The 20897-nt window shown below is 32.1% G+C and overlaps 1 protein-coding gene across 2 annotated transcripts in view; it reads left to right on the top strand.

Annotated features, from left to right (window-relative positions):
- Arf79F (ADP-ribosylation factor 1) overlaps window positions 1-20897 on the top strand; it is a 230157-nt gene that overhangs the window by 79817 nt on the left and 129443 nt on the right. The window contains exon 2 of one of the 2 annotated variants that reach the window (XM_089595679.1): window positions 17641-17809. In XM_089595679.1, the coding sequence (XP_089451805.1) occupies window positions 17662-17809 (148 nt within the window). In that variant the 5' untranslated portion in view covers window positions 17641-17661. Of the gene's footprint in view, window positions 1-17636; window positions 17810-20897 lie in introns of both variants that reach the window. The other variant, XM_089595678.1, reaches the window with a different exon arrangement.

Here is a 20897-nt window from a genome sequence, read left to right on the forward strand (position 1 = left end):
ATGATACTGTAAATCGTTTAGCTTGACATTTTTAAACTTAACTGTCATCGTATTTTCTGATCTTTTTTATTATTTTGTTGAGATCACGATAGAAAGCTTAGTATTATGTTCCCCAAAGCTTACGTTTGCTGTATGCTAACTCAGCTGAGACTGAAACATGATTCTGTAAATAGTATACTTAAATTCTTTCAAGCTCCTTCATCATATTTCCTAATCTTGCTTATCAGTTTGTTAAAATTTTTTCACAGGAAGTTAAATATTCGGTTCTTGGAGCTCGTGATATCTGTATGCTAAAATATGAAACTATAAATAGTTCTCTACTTATATTTTTCAGCTCATTCATCGTTAAGCCCTTAATAAGTAAAGATTATTTATTGTCACAAAGGTTGTGGACTTATAAACACTCTGATCAATAAACTGCCTGTAGAACTGCACAACCAGGATATCAATATTGCGGACTGGGCACTAAACTAGCCAAGAGATTAACATGTGGAGATCCAGGTATCAATCCATTGGATCAGTCTTCCAAACTACACGATATAGCCTATTCTTAGAATTGAAAAAACATTGTGGCAAGAAACACCGCTGGCAACATTCTTGCTAAAAAGGCGTGGCAAAGATTCAAAGCCACGGACACTAGTTTAGGGAAAAAAACTGCTGCTTTGAGCATTACCAGTGCCATAAAATTAAAATCCAAATTCGGCATGGGATCATTCCCTTGTACGAATTCTAGTTAAGAAAGTAAGAAAAAAAATTAAGCCAAAGAAGACCACTTTTAAAAGTTTAATTTTAAGTGCCTCAAAGTCTATGGTTCCTAGTAGTAGTGCTTGAAATGTTGAAAGTTCAGCTTTAAAGGCAGCGCAGGATGCCGTGATAAAAGCTGGTGGCAAAAAAATATTGTAATGCCTCGAGCATTGCCCATCCCACGAAAAACTGGAGGATTTTTACCATATATTATCCCTGCGTGGAGTTTTAATGAGAAATGCTTTGCCAGTCAACTGTCCACTTTTTTCCGATTCAGCAATAGTCAATCTCGATGATAAGGATGGCCCTGGTACTCACTGGGTTGCTTATAGAAAGCACGGCAATAATGCGACGTATTTCAACAGTTTTGGTGATCTGCAGCCACCGATTGATCTGATGCTATGTCTTGGTGTTAATTATGTTGAATATAATTATAAAAGGTTCCAAGATTCTGGTACACACAACTGCGGTCATCTTTGCTTAAGCTTTCTTTGTAAGAAACTCCATTATCAGCCTATATAAATGTATTTCAATATTTAAGTAACATTAGTCATTGACGAACTTTCATAAAGGAATCATTGACAATAACTTTATCAGGAACATCATCTATTCTCGAAGCACAATATTTTTCACCTATCGAATTGTCACCAGCACATAACTACGTTATTGGTATAGTAGAACTCCTAACTTTCGATTTAATTCCAAATATTGATAAAGGTAATAATAACCAGTACTTACCACTCAGATTTACCGGTTGCTATTCTGAAGGTTAATACATGAAGAGTTGAGTGTCATATTACTAGTGGAGCCTTTCTAAACGGAAAAAAGTTCACACCAATTACAAATTTTTTCCTAATGTACCACAGGGATACGAGATTGTCAAATTTCCATTCTAAATAATTATAATTTATTTAAATAATATTATTTAAATTATATTAATATAATTTATTTAAAATCTTGACTGCGCTGGTTTGAGGGTGATTGTTCCATTAGAAAATTATAGCAGCACTTGTACGCTGTAGCAAAAAATGCTAACCAAGTTTACGTTTATGAATATAATACAGCTGCGTATTTAGAATCTACCATGGAGTGTGCTGTGATAAATACTTAACAGTATATGATGCCATCTCGTCACATTCTTAATATGGGATATTTAACAAAGACGTTGATGTGAGCTACTCATGAGGCACTTAAACGTCTACGTAGAAAGCAATTTTTCGCACTTAGTAAAGCTCATCCCATAAAATTATTTCTGTGCTCTTTGGTGAAAAGCGACATTGAACCAGACACGGGATGTTTTATAGACGTACTTAATAGTTATAAAAAAAGTTTTTAAAATGCCTCACATTTGGGATATCGTTGATGGACCTAATACTGCTCATACTAATGGTGAAGCTGAAGATGATAATAATATTGACGTCATAAACGATGACTGTGTGTAGTACAAAAAAATTAATGCCTTCTTATAAGCAAAAGAAAATTTTCGTTTAGCTTCTTAGAGAATATATACATGGAGGAAGCATTGTATGCTCCGACAGCGAGACGAGATGAGAGTGACAAACGACAAATAGCTGTACAACCTTTCTCTCTCTTACATGCCTCTGCTCTGTTCCCCCACGACCGCCACTCGTGGACACGACTATACCTATATATACGGAAGGGGGCCAACCAATCAGAGGCGTGTAAGAGAGAGAAAGGTTGTACTGCTATTTGTCTTTTGTCTCTCTCATCTTGTCTCGCGGTCGGAGCATACAATGCTTCCTCCATGTATATATTCTCTAAGTTTAGCTTCAGTTATCCTATGACAATTGAGCAGTCAGCATAAAAAAATATGGATCCGTACTTTAGCATACCAAAATACGAGAGCATCAGTAAGGAAGAGGAGGAGGATAAAAATAGCCGAAAACCTCTCATAGAAGAGCACGTTGAGGCATCTCCACTGAAAGTGAAAGGAAATTCTTATTTTGAAAATATTAACTCTCATCCAAAAAAAGATGGATATGATATAGTAAAAAAAAAATCAATAATCAGTCCTTGCAACGGCTATCAAAAATTGTTTGTATTTTTTGAAGCTACGACAAATATAAGTGTTGAATTAAAATTTTTATCATCATTCAAACCATTCACAAACTATGCTAATAAACTCAAACTTAAATTTATAAGCTGACTGTATTCCATGGTAGGATACTGCATCGAGTAAGCCAGCGTTGGTCAGTTAAACGAGTGTCTGCTTTTCCTAACGAAAGAGTATACATTTTCTCTTCAACAACTTCGCTGATAAGAAATACTCGTTTAAGCTTGATCATCTTCCTTTCACTATACGCTGAGCTTCTTAGTAGCCTCTCGAACCACCCTGATGTCAGAGGTCGATTAGCAGCCAGAAGCGAAGGCAGTTCTTGGTACCATCCAACGTCACAGCTACCATCATCTGGTTCACAAAGCCCCACGTTACCACCCGAGTAATTCTCACCGCCCGATTGCTCAATCTCCCCCACCGCCAAGTGGCTCAATCCCGCCTCACCCACCGCCTCTCTCCGCGACGTGGTCATGCTATAGCTCGAACCTCTCTAGCCGCCCGATCAGCCTCTCTCCCCACGATCACCTCCTTCCCCACCACCACCTCACGGGGGGTACGTGAGGGGTGCCAGAACCCCTATAGTGTATCTAGTGAACCTCAAAGAACTTCAAAAGAAAACAGTTTGGCGTATTCTTTAATCGTTTTGGACCTCGAAAAATTAAAGAAAAATTTTTATTCGTATTCATAAAAGATTTTAGTATGGCTTTTTGTTCTACTTAAGGTGATGAATGTAAACTTGATATAGTAGGACTTACCTGCGTTTCAAATGTATGCCGATTTTGGAATTTGGTACCTGTTAAGATTTTATTAATCGTGGTGGCAGTTCAGGTCCATGGTTGTCAGCACATAATACTTTTTCTTTTTTATTTTATCTTATGCTTAATGCATAATATCCTTTCATTTATATTAATGAGGTAATATTAATATGCATAAAAAACAAAAAGAGAAAAGAAATTTTCTTACTAATGACTACGTACCAAAACTACCACCATGCTAGTAGAATCTTATACAATGCTAAATTACGATGCTTGATATGCAAGTAAGTGCTACAGTGTGTTGCAAATTTATTTTAAAACTGAATTCACTTATCCGTAAAAGCAGTAATTAAATGTTTAAATGTGAACTGTTTTTTTTATATTTGTACATTACTATAGTTTGTGTATGAAATAGTACTTGCGTATGAAATATTTTCCAGATGTTAATGCTGTACAAGTGACGAAAGTGTGTAAGTGAAAATATTGTTGCTGCATTACTTTTTGCGCAAGACCAAATATAAAACATTGTTTCAGTATTATAGTATTTCGGTTTATCAATTTACCGATGTTATCATTAGTTTTCGAGCATTGTGACTAAAAAATGACGTCCCTTGTAATACTTGAAAAATTTGCGGGTATTAAGTGTTGTGCCAAATATGATTCGATATTATCTAAAATGAAACATCATAAAGTTTATGTAGTATATCAATAATACGTCAATCATAAGGTTAATTCTGCTTGTGCAATAACTAGTTAGTAAAGCATCACTTGCAACAAAATGAAGTAAGTTCTATTAAAAAATATGTATATCTATATTCTGAACTAATTTCTTATGATCTGTGAGTATATTTGTATTGGATTGGAACTCGTAAGACAGCCAATTAAATTTTAGGAATTTTCTACATTGGAGCTATTTTCATTAAGTAATTGTTTTGAATATATGTCAACAACTTTTGTCGATGTTACAAAACAATGTCTCATAGATGGTGTACCAACGATCCAGATTGGTTTTGTTACATTCGTGGACAATATGTCATAACGAGGCAAAGACAAAACATAGACGATTTTGTTAAAACAGCTTCCTTACGTTACTTGAAGATTTCTATTTCTAGTGTAATCTGTTCATGGGTCCCAGATACAGTATGTACAACTTGTCGAGAATCATTGAGGTTATGGTGCAATAGAAAACTAACAAAGATTTGGTACATTTCTCCAACTCACTGGTGAGAACGTTTCAGTCATGATGAGTGTTACTTTTGTTTATGCAAAGTTGCAGGTTTTAATGTAAAGAATAAACGTTCAATATTATATCCTCAAGTTGAGAGTGTTTCTCCGGCAATTCGTGCGATTTTAATGGACTTATAACTAGTTGTTCAATTACTTGAACATCCAGATACCGAAGATATCATTATTGATGAAATAATTTTTCATAATGAACTAGAATCATAGGACTTTATAAATAAAAAATCTAATCTCCCTAATTTATTCAACCAAATATCACTCGACGATCTTGTACAAGATCTTGATTTATCAAAAGAAAAGGTTGAACATTTAGGATCACGATTACATAAAAGAAATATGTTATGCCCAGATAAAAAATTTAGTTGGTATAGATATTGTAAAGTCGAATTTGTTGGATTGTTTGAAGAAGAAAGTAATCTTGTTTTCTGTCATGATATACAAGATTTAGTTTAATAGTTCAATTTACCATATGATTGTAATGGTTGGAGACTTTAAATAGACTCCAGCAAAAACAGCTTGAAAGCTGTACTTTTATACAACGGCAATCTATATTTATCTATGCCAGTTTCTCATTCTACATTTCCAATGAAAATCCATCCCAACCTAGAGTTACTTCTACACTGTCTTGAATACCAAGATTATTAATAAAAAGTTTATGAGGACCTGAAAATTATATCAATTTTACTCAGACAACAAGCTGCTTTCCTAAAATATATTGTTTTTTTTATGTGAGTGGGATTGTCGGGAACGAGAGAAACACTAGTCAAGAAAGAGATGCCCGTACAAAAGTCGTTTAAACTTGGAAAGAAAAATGTAGTTAAATCGCCATTTGTACAAACTAGTAATATTTTGCTACCTCCATTACATATAAAGTTAGGATTAATGAAGCAGTTCGTTAAAGCATTAAATATAGAAAGGGACTATTTAAAATATATAGCAGAAAAGTTTCCAGCAGTGACAAATGCCAAAACAAAAAAAAGCATTTTTAATGGTCCTCAGAGACGAATGCTTATAAAAGATGCTCAGTTTACTCATTAGATAACTGCAGTTAAAAAATGAGCATAGCTAAGACGTAATTAAGGGCTTCTTAGGTAACACCAAAGATAAAAACTATAAATCATTAGTTGACAAAATGTTGAAAAACTTCGACGTACTCGGGTGTAATATGAGCATAAAAATTCATTTCTTAAAATCACTTTTCGACTTTTTTCCTGATAATCTTGATCTTGGAGATTACAGCGAGGAATATGACGAGAATTTTCACCAAGACATCAAAAAAATGGAACGTAGATACCAAGGCGAATGGAATGTGGCCATGCTAGCAGATTACTGTTGGCGTCTTAAACGTGATTAGGAAATATCACACAAAAGACAATCACAGTCACGTAGCTTTCAGGATCGGAAAAAAAGGTGGCAACAATCGCTAAAATTATGTATTTTGTCAAGTCGTATTACCTAACTAGGAATTATTGTATGCTTATAAAATACACTCTAATAGAATGTAATTAATAGTTGACCATACATATAAATTGTCACATACTGTACGTAGTATGTACTTACATCATTTAAAATTTGATACGAAGTACATCTTTATTGTAAAATTGTTGTGAGAATACAAGTTTCATCAATAACAAAACACATTTTTTTGAAATAAGTAATATGAATTTCAATAAGTTTTTTTTAAACCTCATACAAAATATAAAATGTGAAAATACGTACATTAAATTAAGGTTTCGGTAAAATAAGTGTCGTGATACAGCATAAGTTTAGAAACTAGGAACATTTTTTTTCCTATCTTGGGCTACTTTGAGGGTTGGGTGTGCCCTCAGTAGGAAAAATAGGGTTCGCACCGGGTGCGCATCCATCCAGGGCAATCACAAGGAGTCCCTCAGGCCTGGTGCTTGCCCTGGCGACATGCGCCACCAGGTACGAAAACTACTATTTCTTCTAACGATTCCATTAAAATAAGCTATGACTCTATTGTAATTGATAAATTTTTAAGTAGAATTCGGTCTTATCGCTTCTAATTGATTCGAGTACAAGCACTATAATAAAATCATTAATAAAATGCAGTTTCGTAGGTCTATACATTAAGAAAAAACCAATCTATCATTGCACTAATTCAAAAGAAATAACAGCTTCCTAGCTTGTTAAATAGGCATCTTTGGGAAAGTTACACTTTGTAATAGTAATAAATAATTATGATAAACTATAGAAAGTTATAACAGTGCATGTTAGTGAGTGCAAAAAATGTTTTAGGACGTGACATAACCTCAAAACCCCTAAAAATGGATATTTTTGCCCATTAAGGTCAGGATGACTTATACTCTTGAAATAATATACAAGTTCTAAGTTAAGATTTTATCTTGGTACATTAAATTGCGTAGGGCGCAGGCATTCTCAAAAAATCAGGAGTGGAATGCTTACTTTACAAGACAATACGTAAAAAGGTACTTGCTTTGAAACTTTTAGAACTCAGAGATAAATAATCGGATCCAAAATGTTAAAGACGGAAAATGTAGAGGGAAAGCTATACTCTACGATAGTATTATCAGAGAATATAGGAACACATTCCTTTATGTATAGAAGGTCAGGCTGGGCCTAGGCTTGTTTTCACTTTCCATATTAGTAATGTACCCATGATGAGGGAGAATAGAATAGAATAGAATATAATAATCAGTTTATTTAAGCTATATGGTAGAACCACGTACAGCTCTCACGCATGCACAAAATTTAATATACAATACAGTAATAATAAGACTTAAAATTATGAACTCTGTTGAGTTAACTAATAATGATCAAAAGATTGTAACTAATCAAAAATATACAGCTATGTTGTGTAATAGGTACATTTTAATTACAACAGTAGCAATAATCGCAGCAAAAATCGCAACAGTAATAATTCGAGTACTATCCGGGTACAAGATTAACAAGAATTTGCTAGATAAAATATATACACAATCCACAAATAATGTACAAGCTTATATTTAAATAATCATATAAATTAGAACAACATTTAACATATCGAGCAATATCTCACCATATAAGTCTGCGCATCTACAAACAGAATCTGTTAAAAAGATGCGAATCACTCAGACCGGAGATGGCGTTAGGTTCGTACTTTTACTTCAGACAGTCAACCCTAATGCCATCTCTGATGGGTACAGTACTAACGTTGAAAGTGAAAACAAGTCTAGGCCTAGCCCGACTTTCTAAACATGAAGAAACGTGTTTCTACGTTCTCTGGTATTATCTAAGAGATGCAAAAAAAATATTCAAAATACGGCATAACCTCAAAAACACGTCAAAATGGCTATTTTTTAACCTTGAGGTTAGAAAAACTCTTAATCCTGACGTGATAGGCAAATTTTGACGACAGATTCCGTTTCAGTGCACTGAATTTCTCCGGAAGCAGCCATTGACATGCAATCATCATAATCTTGTAGGTCTGTATTATTAATAGAAAATTCAAAATGCGTAGAAAATGATTCTTAAAGCTTGCTGCAGTATGCAAATAATTTATTGGCAGTATTTGTTATCTCTAAATGCTCATTTGTTTAACTTATTTACAACATTGAACATGGCAGATCTAATGTATCTAAAAAATCATGGGAATATTGCTTGGATCATATAAATTGAATCTCATGTGATACTTTCTTAGTTTTTTGGCAGAAAACTAAATTTTTTAACTTAGCTATGCCACAAGCCGCTATGCCAAATTTGACGTGCAATTTTCCTTACGAAATTGTAAACATGGAATTTTCTACGTGGATTCCGCGTTTATTCTAATGATGACTAAACATTTTTTGGAATGTAACTTTAAGGCATGAAGAAGATTCTGTATTAATATCTAATTACCTCTAGTAAGGATACCGAATAAGTCTACGTACCTTCAACTGGAATGCTAGGTAAACGAGCACTCACACATTAGCTATAATTCTGTTTAGTTTACGTAGATGTCCGAGTTAAAGAGACGCATGGAAAATAGTAGGAAAAGAAAAAGTGTATTCTCTAAGAAACTAGAATATTATCAGAAGTTGCACACGAGGCAAAAAAAAAAAATATTATACAAGACAGAATACTTAATTTGCTTGACCCTGTCACAATGAACCATTCACACTTATGTTTTAAAAAGTACATAGAATCTAATGCATGAATGTTACGTTCACAGTCTATACAACTTTAGTAATAGCTTACTAGCTTACATTGTTTAATATTTTGATTGAATGTTCTCAACGATCCTGGGTAAGCTTATTACGGTATAATATCTATGTAATGTATAATGTCTGTGTTATTAGATATTCGATCACACAATTTACTGTTCGTAAGTATTGTTTGTCTACACTTTTTAATATTTTTTTCTTGTGATTTTTCAAATAGCCAACCTATAGGAATATCGCATACATGGATAATATCACTACCGTGAATTAGTAACTATGTATAGGTAGTGGTATTTTGTACCAGCCATAACAATTTATGTACATCTGTGCAGTTTTCAAACAATAATTGTTAAGTTTGTTACAGTTGATTAAGTTTTTATACGATGTTACTTGAAGGATATCGTGGAATCGGATTTATAAATCTTCAGATAACCCAGGAGGTTTTGCTGCTACTTCAGCGTTTTCAAAGAATACTCTAGCGCTATTACCGCAGTTAGTATTGCCTGCTACATATTTAACAATATCGATAGACAATGATAGTTTTTCTTTTAAGGCTTTTTAAACAAGTGCTTTCCTTGACTGCTTTGCTGGTTTTTGCTCTACTGTTCTTGTTGCTGATTGTTTAAAGTTAAGATTGTATGGTATATGTAAGCATTATTTCAGACATTTTAATTCGATGTGAGAGAAATATTGTATGAACTGGAAACTGCTTGTTCTCTAAGATAGTTGCAGATTTTTCCATCGATCACCGTACAATGTATAAAAAAATCTACCTTAACAGACACTATACGTTTTATAGAGCATTCTAACAAACGATTTCTTCTCTTTTGTGAATATAAACTCAGTGATTCGACAAAAGTTAATGGAATTGGGGATGAGATTCTTACTATCGTTCATAGTGAACTCACGTGTTATGGGTGTATCTGAAACTGACGGTATATTTATCTGGTTAGCCCATTTTTGTCTTGCAGTATGTTGATTAGAAACTCTATTCATTCCCCACTTACCAATGAGTGTCAATTTTTTTCAATTCAGTTAGATGGATATAGATTAACTCAAATCACTTTTTCAGTGAAGATTTTAAGTTTCATTATACTTATTTTTTGAAAGGCCTACGTCTATATACATTGAGAAAGCTTTGGTAATCAGACTACTACAAGTATTTTCGTCTGTATCATTCGTCTGGCGTATCATTCAAAGTTAGGCATACTTTTTCTTTGAGCGCTTTACCTATAATTAATCAGTAAAATATTAAGAGGCTGTTTCAACACTAGGTCTTTTCCGTGTTATGAGTTATTAATCTTGAAAACTTTTTCTTGGGCGTCCAGCTGTGTTTACAGATGCTGTAGATTCATCAGTCACAGCAGTATTGTCAGTTACATTAAAATAATCACTGTCATATTAATTATTGGCAATAAAAGTTACGTTACAATTCTTTTTCATAATAGAACATGTATTTATGCTTGAATGTATCTTAATTTCTATAATTACTTCTCTAATATTGCTTCTATTTAGATAGAAAGCAGTTTATTAATTTTTGTTGAATTTGATGCAGCTGATCTTCAGAATAACTGTTACAATTGATCTAACTTGATAAAGTCTTACCTTTAGAAGGATTTTGTATACTATATAAGATACCGCAAAACTAAAACCTACAGTACCCAATTGCCGTTTTGGTTGATACCACTTATAACTTTCGAATTTGAACTTGAGTATTGTATCGTACATGTATCTTACTATCGTACAATAGAAAAGTGTCAATTCACTTTATCAAATCCATCTTGATTAACTAAGATTCACAGTAAGATTTCCTAGCTAACGTTTTGAAGGGTGCTAAAATATAACAAACCAAGACTTATAAAAAAAATTCTTCCGTTTGGTAAAGATTGACGTGTCTCATAGGATATCATCATAAACAGCTTGTAGTTATACTATGAATATAGGCTCAACAATTTTCATTCAAAAGCATCGTAGTAATATGTTAGATCTGCCATGTTCAATGTTGTAAATAAGTTAAACAATAAAAGATAACAAATACAGCCAATAAATTATTTGTAGGCTGCAGTAAGCTTTAAGAATTATTTTCCATGCACACTAGATTTTCTAGTATTAATTTATGAGTTTGACAACAACTTATTGTAAACGACCTACAATACCCATAATTTTGGATTTGTTTTTTAACAAAGAAATTTATCAAGTCTTACATTTGCTATCTTGGATTAAGGAGTGTCCCTAATAACCAATTTTCATACTTTAATTTAAAGTCTTGATATTATTTTGTACACCTAAGCTTAAAATTTTTATATTGTTGGCTGCTATGTTGGATCCGTTATTTTGGATTTTGCGAATGTGATTATAGATTTGTTATCAGTTACAAAAAACATTTCTGACAACTAGTTTTCATATCTAAACTTACAATTTTTATATTGTTGGCTGTCATTTTGAATCCGCTATTTTCAATTTTGCAAATCTAATTACAGGTTTGTTGTTGGTGACGAAAATAAATAATTCCATTGTATTTTAATATTTGTTGATATTAACTATTATCTAAAATGATTAATTTTAAGAACTCTTTACGCTAGCTCGGGCTGTAATCATCTGAATAGAGTGATGGCTTCAATGGATGTATCAATTTCACATTGTACAAGTACAAGTTGCATAAAGAAGAAAAAGATACCACAACAGAGAACGTGGCTTGGAATAGCTGCAAGCAACTTTTTAAAAACGAGAACTAACAATTATAAATATAAAAGAAGTACAGAAACTTACGTAAGTGTTAAAAGTGTTAGGTTGAATTTTCACTGTATATTCACACTATTCAACGAAAAATTATGTATTTAAAGTTAGTACTTACTAACTTTATTCAATGTTTCATACGCAAAAGTTACACATATTTCGATGTATCATTAAACATTCATATATTTTTACGGAAGCAACTTTTTCAAATGCTATAAATTTAATTAGATCAATTTTTTGAACTTACTTTTGATTTGTTGTGACTATAAAATTTTATTGTTAATTAAGAATATTGAAAGACGATTCCGCTGTCTATTTTTATTTCATTTTTAAAAATTATTTTAACTGAATTAGATTTTACGTAAAGAGGGAAATATGGGACGTTCCCATTTACTTTTACGATTTAACTAACCGGACTGATTTTTACTAACTGAGTATAAAGGCTACTGCTACAAGAGTGTTGTGGATATAGGTTAGTCTACTGTAACTCTCTCTTAACTTCCCATACATCTGAGGAACCTCCTTAATAAAAATTTTCTTAATGATGGCATCATGTTTTTATCTGTAAAGAAACCAGAAAGAATCGTCCGTTTTGTAATACATAAAAATTTTTGTTTACACATATTGGTATCTTTAGTTTCAGCCCATTGGCCTAAAAAAGGACTTGGCTTACACATTTTTTTGGTTTGCTTCACATAATTTTTTTTTCTTATCTGAACCAGACTCATACCTTTAAGTACACTTTATAGGCTTACTCTAAACATAGCCCCACACTTGGTACTCGACTCCGCAACACGTATGTATACTTAGCTTACATGCACTCTTTATTAAACGATACAATATAATTTTAATCGGTTAGTTTTTTGTATGCTAAATACTGCTACGTATCGAGACTGGAGAATCTTGTTTTTTTAATTATTTTTATATTTTTTAGCAATTTAACTACTTAAATTATACTTAGATTGCTACTACTACTCCAGTTTAACATGCTTTTATACTCTGCTACATTTTTCTGTCATTTATTACATACAGAACAATTATTTATTACATGCTCAACCGTACCCACTTTTATACCGTATAGCACACACATACTTATTTTCGCTTCTTACTAATACTTAGGTTCTATATTTCCACATCTATTTTTTGCAATAGTACTGATATTACTTCTTTTACTACACTTTCCAAGATACTTTTTCTTTCTTTTCAACACGTTATTACTAATCTATTATCTTCTAAAACGCTTAATCCTTTTTTATACTTTGACTCACCTCATCGCGACATGCTACATCGACTTCCTTCTTGCATAGGACAGTTTATTCTGGTATACAAAACAACTTTAATTTTAAAACTTAGCTATAGTCCAGCTAAACTTTTTCAAATTTTTTTCTTTCCTATCACCCCTAGATCTTCACCCCATACGACACAACACTTCAAACTAAATATTTTTAAGGCATCTTCCTTCTATTAAAATCATTTTTACATTTTTTTTCCTCCCATTCCCACATCCTCTTATGTGTGATAACCCCTTTAGCCTTCAATTTCCTGAGATAATCCCTGGAATTGCCTCTTTACGAAATGTGAATTCCAAATAGTTGAAGTTTTCTATCTCCTCAAGCTTCTCTACAACATCTTCTCAGCGCCCTCTTTACCTCTATTAAAAACTATTATTTTTGTCTTGGTTTTACTGATAACTGAGTCCCTATCTTGAAAAAAATTTTCTGAACAAACTTAAGATATCTAATAATGCCTTCCTATTTAGAGCCACTAAAATACGATCATCAGCATATGCCAGCGACCAAATTCACACTACTAACACCCCTCTGACATTTCTAACACTGAACTCCTGTCTACCGTGGCTATACATATGCACAATAAAATCGGATTCAGCACACACCCTTGATAGAGACCTTTCGCACTCCAGAACCTCACCATTTTCTGTCACTCTCATTATAATTTCTTCGTTCAAATTTATAATTCTCCTGACCAGATGTTTACTAATACCTCCCTTCAGCATTACTTTTCACAATTAACTTCTGTTGCTTCTGTTCCGTATAGAAAGCAGCTGTCAAATCAACAATTTTGTGCACACCTGCTCTTTTTTTACCTTAGCCAGCTATACAATGTGATAAAGAATATAAATATTGTCCATAGTGGATCGACCCTTTCTGAGATCCACCTGCCCATTCGATAAGATGCCTTTTTGTCTCTACTTCATCCACAGTTCATTTAGAATTCACATTTACTGCTTTCCTCTTCTTTAGTGATTGAATAGCGCATTTCACGTCTGCTGCTTCCAATTCTGGCAATTCATCCTCCGATCCTCCTTTTTTTTTTTATTTTTTTTTTTTTTATTTTTTTTTTATAACCCTCAAACAGCTGCCATTAATCAATACTGGAAAACATTCCTGTTTTACCGAAGAAACTTTTACACCTCATGTTTCATACTACCATTAAATCAAGGTAAAAATATAAATCCAAATAAAAATCAGTTATAAAAAATATTGCTACTTAAGCTACTTAAGTTGTACTTGCGAGATTGATAAAATAAGGAATAGTGTAAACTGCGAGCGCTCAGGCGTGGGCACGAATACAGCGACAATCACTCGAGTGTAAAAGCGAAGCGAACTAGCATAGCGAGTAAGCTCTCGTCGCTCTCATCTCCACTAGGCAAGGCGGTTCTCGCTCTGCTAAATAGCTGTACAGTAACAGCAGCTGTCGTGATTAGCCATGTGGCTAATAAAAGTTTAAATATACTATTGTCAACGTGGAGGAAATACCTCAACAGGCTTTCAGGTCAAGGCAGCTGGAAGTGGGTGGTGAGTCTTCCTTCCTAAAAGCCACGACAGGTAAAAGTACCTTATATAATGTTAATCCTAAAGTTAGGTTGTTAAGTAGCTACCAATATTGAGTAGTTATCTCAGTGATTGTTCTTTATTCATGCGCTTCGTCGCTTTACGTAAATGTCGTTATAATCATGTATTTACAAGTATTTAGTTACCATTTCTCTTTTACGTTCACTGAATCAGAACTAGTCATGTACTATGTACATTTCTATCTTATCTTCTTTGTAAATATTATCTATTTAATTTGTTAAATAAATCAGCTTGTTTTCTATAAATTTGTGTACGCTGCATGCATGAAAAAATAAAGTAAATTCTCCTTTCGTCCCAAGCTATCCAAGCGACCCTGCTTAGGAGCTCAAACAATAAATATTTGATTAATTTTGAAAGTCGCAAAATTAAGCACCTCACTTCTATTCCTTACACTTCTTAACCTTTCTTCTTCCATCTTATTGAAATTATTTTTCTTATCAAAGAGTTTCTTCTATTTTTTCTTTTTCTTATATAAATTTCCTTGTTAGCTCTTTCTTTCTTCCACTTTTGATATGCATTAATTACTTTTATCTTCTTTGCTCCGCAAGCCTTGTCACACCACTTTCTTTCACCTAATATACATTTCTTCACTACAATTTTTTTGTCACCTCTGCTTTATTTACCACATCCTTTATTTCTGTCCATGGCATCCCTCCACTAACCCCTCAGGCACTACACAGCTTTCTCTACACATTCTCTCTGCTTCTGGCCTGAAATTACCTGAGGCCTTCACATCACAATTATAGATGCATTTTCTTACTGGTTCACTCACATTGCTTCCAACTGACTCTACCAGACCATACAGTACATCCAATTAATACCTTAATACTACCTCATTCCTTATTTTCCTAAATTCTTTGTTCTGTCCTTACTGTTGCGCTGCGCGTTGCTACCACGCTTGTCGAGCTCGTATTTGTCGCACTAGACGCTCCCGTTTCACCTCCCTTGTCCTTCACCACCATTCTAATAGTCTTTCTTTGGCTTTTGTCCCTACAGACTTTGTTTTATTCTTTATCTTTTTGCTTTCCAGAAATTCTACACGCTTTTGCATATACTTGACTTTATCGCAAAAAAAAAAAAAAAGAAAAAAAACGCAATACATCACGCAGTCCTTACCTTTCAATCACGCTTCTCTCCGTTTCTACTCTCACGCTAAAAAATATTTCTACCTGCTTAACGAGACCTCGATAAATAATCGCGTACCCTGCTTTTTAAATAACAATAAATAATTTCTTTTTTCAGTACATCTCATGTATTTTGGTTTAATTCAGCGTTTTTCATCCTTCCCTACAGCTTTATTAACGAATATAGGCCCAAAAATCATAAAAACAACGAAAATAAACCATGGGTATCTCGAAATGCTCTAATCCATATCTCTTTCAGCCCAGCCTTTACGAAATGTTCTTATCGTTAAGTTAACTGCAAGGCAGATATTCTCTGTATGGATGAAATAGGCATATGTTTATAATAAAGCAGTGCTGCCAACTGGTATTTTTTGAGTTTTCAGCAGACATAATGCAGTATTGCAGTAAAGAAGATGCTTGCCCAGTAGTAAATTTTAATATGTATAAAATTTCAGTATTTGGGGTCTTTACATTTGAGATGCATGAAGTACAGAGTTATGAAATTATGTTAATTATAATGGTGATTAGGTATGAAAGTTAGGATTATGAATAATCGTATTTATTATCAATAATATATTGAAGAATGGTTTATTTATAGTGTAAGTCATTGGTATTTATACCATTTCTATGCTTTTTGTTGGTGGTAAACACGAATAGTATAACACGAAAATTACTTCATTTTTTAATAAATGTAAATTATGAGTTACATTCTATAAGTAAATCAAAGGTAAATACAGTTTTGTACATTAACAATTAAATCCTTTTAATGGTCTAGCTAATTAACCCAATTTACTTGGTAAATAACTATTTTATTACAAAAAGTAGTATTGCTGCACAATTTAACTATTTCAAACAATTAATCAAGCCTACATTTGGCAACATTATTAGGCAGTCAAGAAGAAAAATTAAAAATTACAGACGATGAAAACTTAACCTGCTTTTTCATTTTTCTTACCGTGTGTGAAAAGTAAGAAACGCAGTCATAAAATTTTATGATTTACATATTTAACGAAACAGTTACTTGATAAAGTCGTATCATACAACTATAGTGACAGGAGCGCGTGGTGGCTCAGTCGGCTAGGTCGTGGATTGGCATGCGGGAGACTGTGGTTCAATTCCCGGCCAGTGCGACTTTTTCGGGCAAGTACCTCTGTGATTTTTTACATGTGCTTTTTCACCACGTAATGCTCCTCGAGGAGGGCTTAGGTGACCTTCTTGCAGCATAATTACCTAATTTCCCCCTACCCCCCTCTCAGTAATGAGAGGCCTCCCCATCCCTCTTCCCTTCCTTCTCCCTTATTGAAGGAGCCGGACGTAGAGCACTATAAAATAAAAAAAAACTATAGTGACAACAAAATCTCTTCACAGTTAATTTATTTAACCTGTAGTGCTTAATTATGGCAGCAATTATACGCTTGTTTAGAAAATGCTTACCTGGTGTGTAGTCAGGAAAAACTAAAACTATGGTTTTCATTATCCAGTTCTCGAAAAACTTCTTATTATTAGTGTAAGTATAGAGCTCAAATACAAACTTTCCAATCGAATTATTTTAAAGATTTTTTATATAAAAAATTGCTCACTTTATGCTTGTCATAATAAATTATATCGTATACATTAGAGTTCAGCTGTTCACATGTAATCAGTTGAACCCTATGTCAGTATAGACGTTTATTTTCCTGCAGCACAAAATTTTTGGAAATTACTGTTTAGCTGTATAAAAGTTTTTTGTAATAGCTGAAGACATAAATCATTCCCAAACAAAGCATAAAGGAAGGATAATTATGAATAATCTATAGAATAACATTTATGGCTCAGATTATTCTGGTTTTCTGACTCGGATCTTTCCCTACTTATTCTCCGTAGAGACTTAGTTTAACAAAAAATTTTATCACAGAAAATTCTGTTGAAATGAGAACTTTTTCTAGGTAGTTGTTGAGAATATCAAGAATCATGGGGAATATGTTTGCTACACTTTTCAAAGGCCTCTTTGGCAAAAAAGAAATGAGAATATTGATGGTTGGACTTGACGCTGCCGGAAAAACTACTATTTTGTATAAATTAAAATTAGGAGAAATCGTTACGACTATTCCAACGATAGGTAAGAATATTTTTGTCTACGTTTAAATTGTTTTTTTTATTTTTTCGTTACTGTGTATTACGCAAAAATGAAATTTTTCTAACGGATGCTCTAAAAGTACTTTAAATTTAAATTATATTTCACATAAATGGACAGGAGTTTAATAGAAGATTTTCATCCATTTTAAAAATGAAGATCTTGACTCTTTTCTTATAAGGAAAGAAAGTCTAGCATTTTTTATATTATTCCTGTTGGCAGGCTACGTTATTTCGATTTTTATTAAAAAAAAAAAATGAAATTAAGAAAAGCAGTTTGACTTTTTTGTTGCTTAGAAAAGTTGATTTTTACTATTAGGAGTTACTTCACATATAATTAATCTATCGTGCTCTAAGTGCAAATTCATGTGAATAACCGAAATTTTTATGTAAGTTGTTTAAAATGCTATGCTAACTGTTTTAACCTTAAGTGAGAAAATTAAGGCTATAAAGTGCAAGCGTTGCAAGCTGTACTTAAGACAGTGTTAAACACAAAATTTTTACTTTAACACTTAAAAGTGTTTATTTTTTCAAGGTAAAATTTATCGATTTTATAAATTTTAAAAGTACAATACATTTATGCTTAAAAGTATAATCATCGCAGTTGATTTTTAAGATTATATATATTCTAATTACTACTTAATTAATTTTTGAGGACCAAAATGCAGTGAAAGTTTTTTTTTTGCACTGACTTGTTTGCCAAAAAATATTAATTGAATGACATATGCATCATCGATGACGTGAAAAAAAGATAAAAACTTTTTTTTTCAATTGGAAAAGTGTAATTAAGTTTTTCCATGATTACAGAAGCTAATTTATACTTTCATATATTTTAAATGATCCAAAAAGTTGAAATCAGAAAATTAAATGTACCTTGAAAAATACAGCATAAGGTTTAAGAAGTATTTCAGCAAAAACATACTTTTTACAATATCGTAAATTTCCAATTTATTTATTTTATGTCGTTTGTCAAATAACTTATCTGTGCTCTTAGTCATAAAAATATAAAGAAGCATATTTGCATACCGTGCAAACATCGTATCACTGAAGTGGGAAAACAAATTTAGAGAGTTATCGTTTATGGAAATTTGTTAAATTAATAAATTTTTGTAATATTAGTGAGTTCATAATTTCATCATCTTTACACCAAAAAATAATACTTGTTTTTACATTACACGTTAATAATATTTATATTTTCAAGATATTCAGTGCAATTGCTTATAATATCCAATAATTCGTGGATTATTTCTAATCTCATCGATTAACCAAAAGGTTATACATTACCTAGTCACCTTAATAAAAATATGACACTTTTTTTGTTGGGAAAACTAATTACCAATAGAAGCAGAGATTGTCGTAGATTATACTTGAAAAGAAAAAAACCTATACAGAATAAAATTAAAATTTATTGATTTTAAAAAGTAGGAATTTCATACTAACATTAAAAAAAATTAATTTTTTTTACGTCAGTTTGGCATTCAGTTTTTTATACTTAAATCGTTTCCAGTCCATTTAGGTCAGTAAAATAAATTTATTGAGGAATTTATGATTAATTTGTAGAAGATTGCTAAAAAAATTACTTAATTTAATAAACAATGAAGAAATAGAAGAAATAATTATAACTAACTTGTGTAAGTCAAAAATTTACTCAAAAAAGTCAAACTTTATTCCACTTAAACTTAATCAAACAATGTTAATTTATGAAATAGGTTAAAATTTTTTATCATGTTAAGACAAATTGTTTTTTTAACTACTCCAAAATTTTCAATCAGACGTAAGTGATGAATTGTTGTGATCTATTACTGCTGACAAAAAAATTTGTTTTCCAACTTTACGAATAGTTAGATCTTGCACCTCAGGTATATTAATTTCTCATGTCTATAATTCTAACTGTCGTTCAGTGGTTAAAATGATACGTAAAATAAAATATTTCACTTTCTGTGTAAGTAATTTATTCACAAATAATCTGAGGCCATTTTTTAATATGCCAACAACGATAGTATATACAACATGCAACAGTAACAAAATAGCTTTAATATATTCCTATATGATATAGGAATTTCGGAGGGCTACTCAACATATCTCTTTCTATCTTCTTCATTTTGATAGTACCCCTTGCTGCCATCAACCCTTTTATTTTTACAATACCTCCTTGGGCTTTAATATCTTTTCCTCAATATTAGTACATACTGCTACAGTTTGTCTGTCATTTAATCTAGTAAAGTTATTATTTCAGCTCCTACACTAAGGCTCGCTGACATCTACTTAGCCTTGCTTAAGCCAGCTTTACTATAAGGTAAAACTGTTACAGTTGATCTGATATTTTATTTTATTGAATATTCTATTAAATCCTCTTAGCCCTACAATTCTTTTTTAACTTCTAGTTTGACATATATATGGAAAAATACATTCGTTATTTCGTTTTGCTTTACTAGTTCCGTACTTTTTTATATTTTCTAAGTATTAAAACAAAATTTTATTCACTACTTTAATAACTACTATATTTTTTTTGGTCAATTTTTATTTATTTAAGTGTAATAATTTATCACAATGCTATTCTGTGTATAATGTGTTAGCAAATTCTTGAACTAACATTAAGGTATTATTATTGAATGCTGATTTTTCATACTTCTAATAAGTTCGTTAAATGTGTTATTAAATGTTAATTAGAATATAATATGTTAATATCCTACTCAGTCAAAAAACAATAAGTAAGCTAATGGAACACTTATACAGTGGACCTCGCCAGTATCCCTATTTACGACGTAAAGACAAAAATCCTATCTTCTATTCAGTCAAAGTTAAATGTGAAGTTTATTCTATCAAGTTTAACCTTTTGTCACTATCTTAAGAGTTGTTAAAAGTCATAGGGAATGCAAAACTAAAGAAAATTGTTTTCTGTATAAAATAAAAGGTCATGGTTATGCATTTTTTGTATGTATAGTCAATTATGGTTTGAAAACTTTAATTTGAATTTTTTCTATGCTTATATGTTTCGATAGACTTGGTAAAAACAAATAAAATTGTTTAATTAAAAGCTATAAAATCGTTTAAACTTTAAGAAAAAAATTTGT

The sequence above is a fragment of the Copidosoma floridanum genome, unplaced genomic scaffold (genome assembly GCF_036245765.1).
Source record: "Copidosoma floridanum isolate Cflo_tuat_1 unplaced genomic scaffold, Cflo_Japanese_pri ptg000027l, whole genome shotgun sequence".
Lineage (NCBI taxonomy): Eukaryota > Metazoa > Arthropoda > Insecta > Hymenoptera > Encyrtidae > Copidosoma > Copidosoma floridanum.